The sequence below is a fragment of the Gobius niger genome (assembly GCF_951799975.1).
Source record: "Gobius niger genome assembly, chromosome: 19".
Classification (NCBI taxonomy): Eukaryota; Metazoa; Chordata; class Actinopteri; order Gobiiformes; family Gobiidae; genus Gobius; species Gobius niger.
In genome coordinates this window covers 19,692,230-19,701,850 of record NC_136870.1, presented here as the reverse complement: position 1 = coordinate 19,701,850, position 9,621 = coordinate 19,692,230, and the positions used below count along the sequence as shown (strand labels likewise).

The following is a 9,621-nucleotide window of genomic DNA, read 5'->3' as shown; positions in this document are numbered from 1 at the left end:
TATGCATTTTACCAAATTTAGGCACATTTTGAACTAGGAACTGCAAAAATATTATGACACCTTCTGTTTGTAGGTGTGGACATGACTACACTACATTTTTCTCATGATTCAATCCCATTACTCATGTTTTTCAGTGAAGCAGCTGGTCTGTTATGGGCTTCCCTCATTGCGTAAAGGGAAAGTAGGTGTCACATATTTGTAAAAGGCTAAACAAAAACTGTAGTCACTGTAATCGTTCTCTTTTTGTTGCTGCAGATGCCATGACAACGAATATGACTTCTTTTACAACTTTGACCACCACTAACTACTAATACTATTGATTAATATAACCTACTTATATACAGTCGCCAAAATAACATTGTAATCTTAAAGAATTGAGATTTGGCTCAATGAATGCTATTACTGTATCTGCCATTAACACTGATATCATACAATTATTAGCAAGTAAGGAAGTGCTTTATTTGTCATTGTACACGCACATAATGAAATTGTGTTCAGGTGTTAGTCCTAAGCCGCTGCGACTGAGCCATGCTGCCACTGTGGGCCAACCTGAGCTGCATGTTTTTGGAGCTCCTCTGATCCTCTGAAACGATGCACCGCCTCCCAGGTTTGTCCCTGTTTCAGAGCGTGGTGTCCTGCACTGGTCAGCTCCTCTATCTCCTCCTTCCTATTCCTCCTGCGCAGCTCCCTCCGCTCCACAACTCTCTGTCACCATCTTCTGGGAAACGCTTAGCAGTTTGTTTTATTCTCCAGTGAACATCCATTAGCCAGAATGATAAAAGGCTCAGCTGCGAGTTTTGCCCGAATACCTCCTTGTTTGCCCCTCTTTTGCTTCCTGTAGCGCCTCTTGTGACTCCTCCACTGTGCTGCAGGTGTGGGGGGGGGCTCTTGGTGCCTCTTCAGTGTTTCAGAAGAAGAAAATTCAACTCATAAGCTACATTTATTCATTACAACCACTGCTTCTAGTAGGGGCCTCCAACGTTTTTAGCCTGTGAGCTACTTTTACTTTTACCACTACTAATACCAACAGCTTGTACGCCTCCTCCTCCTACACACTTTAGTCTGCTTACCGCAACCAAAGCATCATCTGATCTGACATAACTCTGACTTCATGAAAACGCTCTGGCAGCAGCTGCAGATGCCGGAGCCGATGGTGCACTTCCTGAGCGTGAAGTAGGATCAAGAGTGACTCACCCAAACTGTGTGGGCCGCGCTGCTCAGACATAACAAAACTCACGCTCTCTCCGGACGCCTCGCACTGGCTTCTGCACCACAGGCTCCGTCAGGCCCCCGGCTCAATCACAAAACATGGGGATGCTTGTGGTTTTGATTGCAAGTCTGGTCGCATTGACAGAAGCAAGACGGGTGAGTAGAATTTAGATGGAAATGCACTTGTTTTGAAAGGTTTTTATTGATTTTTTTTTATGTTGGTTTTAGAAGCTGTCTATTTCTAGATCCTCCTCCTCCTCTTCATATTCTTCTTCATTGTCATCATCGTTTGAAACAGGTATGACATTATGTTCACCCTCCTCCAATACGGTTTATACAAGAGGCACTCAAAGGCACTTTTACTTCAAAAATGTAAAAAGTACTGCATGTTTAAGCTTTGCAGTTTAACTTTATAACTGCAAAATCAGCTACTTTTACTACTTCCTACTTTTGAATGGCTCACACTGCTGCAAATTTCCGCACAGTTGCTTCTTTTACACTATTACTACGGAACTTCCCTATATCAGTTACTTGTTATTGAAGATGCTGTTACCAGTGTTGGGGAGTAACTGTTTTCTGGTAAGGGTACACTTTCATTTGAGAGTATTTGGTATTAGTATTACTCTCCAAATACCAAGGGAGTACATCCCAGTACTCAATCATTACGTTTTAGCTCCATATTTCACAACATTATTAAGAAAGATTTTTTGTCCTAGAATAAAATAAAGATTTAAAACGCCTTATGCCACAGTTTATACAAACTTATACAAACTTATACAAACTGTGGCGCATGTGCCCATGCGCCACATGATGCTGTATCTGATGCTAAATTTGCCAAGAGAGTTAAAGAGTTCCTCATTAAGACAGTGAGTTTATAATTTTTGTCATTATATAAGATAAGATAAGATAAGAAAATCCTTTATTGATCTCACAAAGGAGAAATTCACTTGCTACAGTCGGCGTTCAAGAAGATCACTCAGAGTTAATAAAGTGCAGCTGATGCAGAGATGATTGCACATGTTGCTTTACAGTCTTATTGTACAGTCTGACAGCAGTGGGGATGAAGGCTTTGCGGTAGCGCTCCGTCCTGCGCTGATGGTGTCTCAGTCTGCCACTGAAAGAGCTGCTCAGCTCCTCTACAGTCCCGTGCAGTGGGTGGGAGGTGTTGTCCATGATGGAGGTGAGCTTGGCTAACACCCTCCTGTCCCTCACCTCCTCCACAGAGTCCAGGGGGCAGCCCTGGACGGAGCTGGCCCTCCTGACCAGCTTGTTCAGTCTGTTCTTGTTCCGCTCTGTGCTGCCCGAGGCCCAGCACACGGCAGCGTAGTGGAGAGCAGAGGCGACCACAGAGTCATAAAAAGTCCTGAGCAGAGGCCTGCTCACTCCAAAGGACCTCAGTCTCCTCAGAAGGTGAAGGCGACTTTGGCCCTTCTTGTACAGGGAGTTGGTGGTGTGGGACCAGTCCAGTTTATTGTTGAGGTGAACACCCAGGTATATGTCATATTTATACATAATGACAATCAATGTGAAAGTATTCAAAGTATTCAGAATACACTACTCTGATTAGACAAACTACATACAATTTCAAAGTATTCTCCGCAACACTGGCTGTTACTACTACTGTGACTACTTAGGGATGGGTGTATTGTCAAAAAAAGTACTTGTGTTACTCCTGCTACATTTGGCTACTCGTCTGCACACAAAACAAACGTGTGACTGAAAGTTTATGATGAAATGTAAGAGTACTCCTCTGTGTGTGTTATTGTTATGGCTATATTTCGCTTGTTACTGTCCACTGTCTGTGTGTACATGAACCTGTGTGTCGTCTCCAGTGGGAGGTGACTGTTTGAATGGAGGAACCTCAAAACTCTCTGTTTACTCCGGAGAGCTGCTCTTCTGCCTCTGCCCTGATGGATTTGCAGGCAAACGCTGCGAGTTTGGTGAGACAAACATGTTCATAGAGACATTTTTAATTTACAAGGAGAAAAGTAATATATGATTGTGTATAAATTAGGCACAGTTTCAAACCTCAACCGGTAGTAAAGATGTATTGAAAGATTCCCATGTGCAGTGGTTTTCAAACATTTCACACTGCCATCTCATGAAATATTTGAACATCCAAGTACAGGCTTGACCATAGCTAAAATTTAAAGTAGACCTAAATTGGACTGAACTATGTCTAAACTGGAGGTAAGCCATGACCAACCCAACCTAAACAAGAAAAACATCCCACTTAAATTCTTTACCAAAGCAAATGATGTGTAAATAAAATTAATGTAGTCTAAATTTGCAGATGATCTGGGTCTACCTGAAGAAGCCGAAGTGCTAAATGTTGTGCCCACCAGTAGCACTCATGTGGCATGTGGGCGGCACAATTTGAAGACCAGTGGTTAGAACAGCACTCACGTAGGGCAACATGGCTGCCTCAGTGTCAGTCCCAGCTCTATTTGGTAAAAGTCTCTTCCCATTTTGCACCATATTTTCCTGTCTAATCCATGAAAAAATATATTATGAAACAAAACAAAACTCCTGCAGTGGTGTAGACCAAAATTGGTATGTTACTAAGTTTAGACCACAACAGGGGTGCCGAACTCTTTAAGTCATTTTGTGTTGTTACAATGGCAATAAGAGAACTCCAATGTGTTGCTTAAAAAACGTCTTTTTTCCATGGTTTCCAAAAACAATGGAAAAATGTGTTAGGCAATTATGATATGTGGCTAACGATATATAAACACTAAATAATGTGGCCCGTGGGCCTTGTGTTTGACACATGTGGTCTACGTCTACACCATTTTATCTTTGCATTCTTTCCATAGTGACGAGTGCTCAGTGTTTTGAGGGCAGGGGTCTGTACTACGGGGGCACGGTGTCCCGGTCCGAGAGTGGGCTGCCCTGTCAGGAGTGGGACCACAACACCAGGAAGCGCCACCTGGCTTCAGACATCAATAAAGGGAGACACAACTACTGCAGGTGCTGCTAGATCTCAGTCTTTACAAAACTGCACTAACGTTTGAGTAAATTGACTGTTTTGAGCTTTTGACCTGGAGGTAAAGTCATTTATATCTGTTAGTGTCACTGATCCAGCCAAAGTCAATGACCATTTTATGCTTTGTGTACTTCTCATTGTTGATATTTACATCCTTCCCACAGAAACCTCCTGTACAAGCGCCGTCCCTGGTGCTATGTTCAAAAGGATAAGGATCTGGTTTGGGAGTACTGTGACGTCCCCCGCTGCGGATCGGACACAAGTGAGTATGTTTTTTTTAGCACTGTCTACGGAGGTAAATAACGAAACTCACTTGCAAACACTCACCTCTCAGCTTGAAGACCCCCAGTTCAGTGTGTATGGAGGACTAGATTTGAGAGGCTTGTTTAGAGATTCTGTAAAGTGTTTGTGAAACTGAGAAAACCAAGTTGCAATTTGGGCAGTTCAAGTTGCCAAACACGTCAAACTGTATATAAAACATGATGTGTCTGCACTGAAATAGTTTAATTAGGCTACATAAAAATGGTTTCCACTGAATTGACTGTTTCTGAGGGAAGACAAATTGTATAAATGACTTTTTAAAAAGGGCATTAAAATGGTTTTGAGCACATTGGAAGGAAGGATGTTCGGTTTAATACACATACACTATTATAAAGGAGTTCCAGTATTACATATCAAGACTTTTTTCCAACTTCATTGTCATTAAAAGGCTTAAATAATTGTTGCCTAATATAGTTTGTTGTAACACGCCCCTGGTCTGTTGTGGTAGAGGCGTCTTGCTTCATTGAAGACACTAAAAACACATTCTTGCCCTTTCAGACGTCGACAAACTTGCGCCCACGGAGTCTGCACCGAATCCAGGTAAATCCAAGTCTGGCTCAGGTGCCTTTTTTTGTTTGGTTGTCATAGCAATATTAGGTGACACAAAATCCACATCACCCCCTTTGCATTCAGCAGAGAAAATAAAGTACTGCTAAGATTTACTACAGTTGTTTTCAAGACCGTGTTTCTGTGTTTTTGTCCCTCAGAGATGTCGTCTTGTGGTGTCCGGATCAAGAGGAAGTTTTTGAAAATCGTTGGCGGGGCGGTTTCGACGGTGGAGGCTCAGCCCTGGATCGCTGCCATTTTCTGGAGGAGCCAGAGGAAAGAGAAGGTTTTCAAATGTGGAGGGAGCCTCATCTCGCCCTGCTGGGTCCTCACCGCCGCCCACTGCTTCCCCGACGGGTAAGAATACGGAAAAAGGAGCAGCAGCAGAAGTAGATGGAGTCGTTTTGTATTTGTATTTAAGCAGACCTAAAGCTGCTTACAATGTCGTCCAGTATATTCCAATAGATCCACCTGTGAGCCTTCAAAATGCTGCTGCTGCTGACTGGTTTGGAATGTGTGTTGCAGCTCTCAGACCAAAGAGCGCAGATTCTCTGTCGTCTTGGGGAAGAACGCCCTGAACCAAACCGACCTGGACGTGGAGCAGAACTTCAGGGTCGAGGACATTATCATCCACGAAGCTTTCGACAACAGCGAGGGGAACTTCAATAACGACATAGGTACAAGCACTTTGCAGCTACAGATCAAATGTTACTTTTATGATTTGAACACATATTTAACATTTAACCCACCGACGTTGTAATTTTCCAGCCCTGGTGAAGCTAAGGCCCAAAGCTGGACGCTGCGCCGAGGAGAGCAGTTCAGTGAAGTCGGTCTGTCTCCCTCCAGCGGCACAGAGTCTGCCGGCTGGACTCAGCTGTGAGATCTCTGGATATGGGAAAGAGAAGCACGGTAAGCTACTGACAGGTTTCACATGACATTGTAACCTCCTATAGACCAGTACTTTTTACTTGATATATTGTTCAGGCAGAATGTTGACATGGAGAGAGTAAAAAAGGGATGGTCTAAGATAGAAGTCCGGGATATCGCAGCCCCCTTATCGATCTGATCTTTCGGGGCCCTCCAGTAATAATATTAATTTGCTCTATTCAATGCAATGTGTATTATTACAGCTAAAATTACTTAATCTCTTATCCCCCACATAAACCGAGCACATTTTCTCCTGTTCAGCTTTTCCCAAATCTGAAAGCTTCTTGGAAAAAAGTGTCAAAATAGCGACAAAAATGAGCCGAGAAAGAGGATGAAAACGCGACAAAAGAGCGTCAAAAACGAGACAACAAAATGACAGAAATGCCACAAAAGAGCAACAGAAAACTGACAAAAACGCTACAATTAAGTGAAAAATAGACAATGAAAAGGTGATAAAATGTGTGACGAAAAAGCATAAAAACACTACAAAAAAGTGACAAAAAACCCCAACAAAAGAGTAACAGAAAAGTGATGGAAAAAGTGAGGAAAAAATGCCACAAAAGAGCAACAAAAAAGCAATGAAAAGTAGTTTTGTAGGCCTTAGCTTTCAAATGAGGCGTTACAGTGGCTTACTGTATAGGGTGTATTTTTTTAGATTTGGGAGAAGCGGAACTGGAGACTTGGTTAAGAGGTTAAAAAGCAGCATCTAGCAATGACAGAAGGCTAAATATTGGTTTAAAGTTGTACATTTTTGAAAATCAATGTACTTTTCCTTTCAAGATTATTTTTTGTATGTACTTGTTTTATAGACAAGCTTTTGGGGGCCCTCTTGAGTTCCTTTAAGGCCGCCCAGGGAACAACTTTGGGAACGACTAGTATCATATATATATATCATATAAATGGGATATCTTCTCATACAAATACAATTTCATTCATCGATGGACTTATTTCAAGGTTCAAAACATTATTTCAATGCTGCTTCAATTATACTTATTTTATTTGTTCATATTGTCATTTGATGTTTTGCTGAAATAGAGATAGTCTGCTGTTTTAAATGACAAAACGCAACACAATATAACATCTTAAAATAATCCCTGGTCTATGTACTATATGTGTGTTCTGTACCCTGCCCATAGTAATGAGCAAAGGCCCCATCATTTTTGTCAAAATTCTTGTGCAATATATTTATAATACTGTGCTCAGGGGATCTTTGAGCTTATCATGATGTTTATGCAGAGAACACCGAGCAACAAAGTCCTAATGCCGGGGGTTTAAAACAGGAAAGAAACACGTCTGGACTTAATGCTGCCTTCATGTGGTCTTGTAATTATGGTATGAGACCACTTGTCAAGTAGAAAACTGCACCTCACCTTGTACTGTAATTTGCTTTCTTGTGTATTTTTTACTGTTTCACTTTGCTACAACAATCTAAAGATGTGAACATAATGCAAATGGAAAGGATATTTTTTTACCATAGCAAAACAAAATAAAAAAGTGAGCTGAATAAAAGACATTGTGTATCCCTGCCCGTTTCAGGTCTGTGGTACCGGTCCCAGCTACTGCGCGAGGCTGAAGTCCAGATATTGGCCAATGAGACCTGTCGCCGTGACGACCACTACGGAGACCTTATCACTGAGAACATGGTCTGTGCGGGACGTCCCGACTGGAGCCAGGACGCCTGTGAGGTATGCGGGAACATGCCCCAACCTGCTCTGCATGAGTGGGATGAGTGGATTATTTTTTATTACTGATGACAGATTCTGACACATGAAAGGGCGTGAGGCCATGTTGTTATTTGCGATGCATTTCTACATAAGTGAACCCTGGGCTTGTTGTGAATGTTTAAATGTGTCCTTGGTCCTAGGGTGACTCGGGCGGCCCTCTGGTGTGTGAGACTGGGGGGAGGTTGTTCTTGTTCGGGATCATCAGTTGGGGCGAAGGCTGCGCTCAGGAAAACCGTCCCGGAGTCTACACCAAAGTCACCAACTACAACCAGTGGATCCAGAACAAAACTGGGCTGGACTTTGCCTCAGCAGAGTCGATGCTTCCTCTCAAATAAAGCAAAGTGGGCTCAGAATAATGGGTGATGTAGAGACAAACTATTCACATAACACATTTTTGTACATACTGTATGTAAATACTTAGGACTTTGGGGCGCAAAGCAATTTGGTCTGGCCTGAATGTGTACTATGACTGTTTACTAAAAAATAGATAATAATGTTTTTTATACATAATATACTTTTTTGAAGAAGTGAAGCCTATTGCCTAATTTTTGAAATGTCTTCACACTTGCACTTCCTGGATTTGCTTTTTTACTTGAAAAGGCCTGATATTGGATCATAGTATTTACTTTTGGACTGACTAACGAGAACACCAACCTTTAGGAACACACTTTACTAATACTAATGCTAATAATAATATATTTTACTTTATCAGTGGGTTTATATATAGGTAAATCAGTTTTTGACAACTAAGACATGTACAATATTTACAAATACATTAGAACTTTTGTGTATATTTTGTGCTTTACATATTTACTTACTTTATATAAAAAAGATGAATTGATAAAAGGATGGCTGTATCTCCCTCTAGTGGTGAATAGATATCCAGTAGTTTTGTACAGCAGATGCATTTCTATGGCTCTAAATAAAATGTAATTATTGTCCTCATTATTTCCTTCTGTTGCTCTGTATGTGAGACTGATCTACACGGCTGCAGATCGCCTGACATTATGAGGTTAAACTGTACACAAAAGGTTCTTAGTCCTTGTTCGGAGGGATTAAAACTGCACTGGAGCACAGCTGTGACGCGATGGAACAGACAGATTACAGCCATGGCGTCAATAGGTGCAAAACCACATTAGCTCGGATTACGCTGATTTCTTCTTATGTAGCTGTCAATGCAATAAGCATTACCGCTGGGAGAATCACAGCTCTAGTCTTATATATTTGTTTGAAGTTTCCATTCAGTTTAGCAACGTTGAGTTTAATTTCAATTTTGTGAAGTACTTTGGGACTTCTCTATCTGTGAAAGGTGCTATATAAATTAATGTTACTTACTTATACTAATACCTAATGTGCCGCCCTCCTGGAGTGGCTGTGTTCTTCAGCAAAACATTTGTACCAGCAAATGTTTAAGAATTGTATTTTAAGTATTGCAATGTTAGTAGTACCTAAGACCACTATAAGGGCCATTCAGAAGCCAGGTACACACCTACAAAAACAACTCAGGGGTTACGTTTTGCAAATTAGATGGATACACTAGATATCCCTAAATCAAAACCAGATGTTTATAGCGACAGGTCTCCTTTTTTGACTTTTGAGCTATAATGTGTCCTAATTTTTAAAACATGAAGTTGTAAAATAGAGTTACCTAACCACTAATTCTGATCAGTGTGATTGATGCAGTCAGGTTGTTTTGGATTACACTTGCCGGGAGGTAATACTCATAAAGGCTGTTGCTGTGAGACCCAGAAGCAGGTGGTGATTGGGGTAAAGTGGTTGCGTCACAAGAATACCAAGCACTAAACAATTGTATTCCATCTTATTTCAGTCCTTATCTAAAAGAAACAGCAGAATGTGCATCCTTGCAAAGTTTCCCCCTGGCAGGAGGAGACTTTAGCCCCAGGTAGT

The 9,621-nt window shown here is 41.5% G+C and overlaps 1 protein-coding gene across 1 annotated transcript; it reads left to right on the top strand.

Moving 5' to 3' along the window:
- Positions 1 to 3,025: 3,025 nt before the first annotated feature.
- LOC306978363 (urokinase-type plasminogen activator-like) lies at positions 3,026 to 8,129 on the top strand (the record flags this gene model as incomplete). Its single annotated transcript, XM_079576886.1, has 9 exons — positions 3,026 to 3,149; positions 4,026 to 4,179; positions 4,360 to 4,457; positions 5,015 to 5,056; positions 5,224 to 5,419; positions 5,588 to 5,739; positions 5,831 to 5,971; positions 7,526 to 7,674; positions 7,854 to 8,129. Coding segments are annotated over 9 exons (1,251 nt in total), but the record flags the coding sequence as incomplete, so codon positions are not given.
- Between the last annotated feature and the right edge of the window lie 1,492 nt (positions 8,130 to 9,621).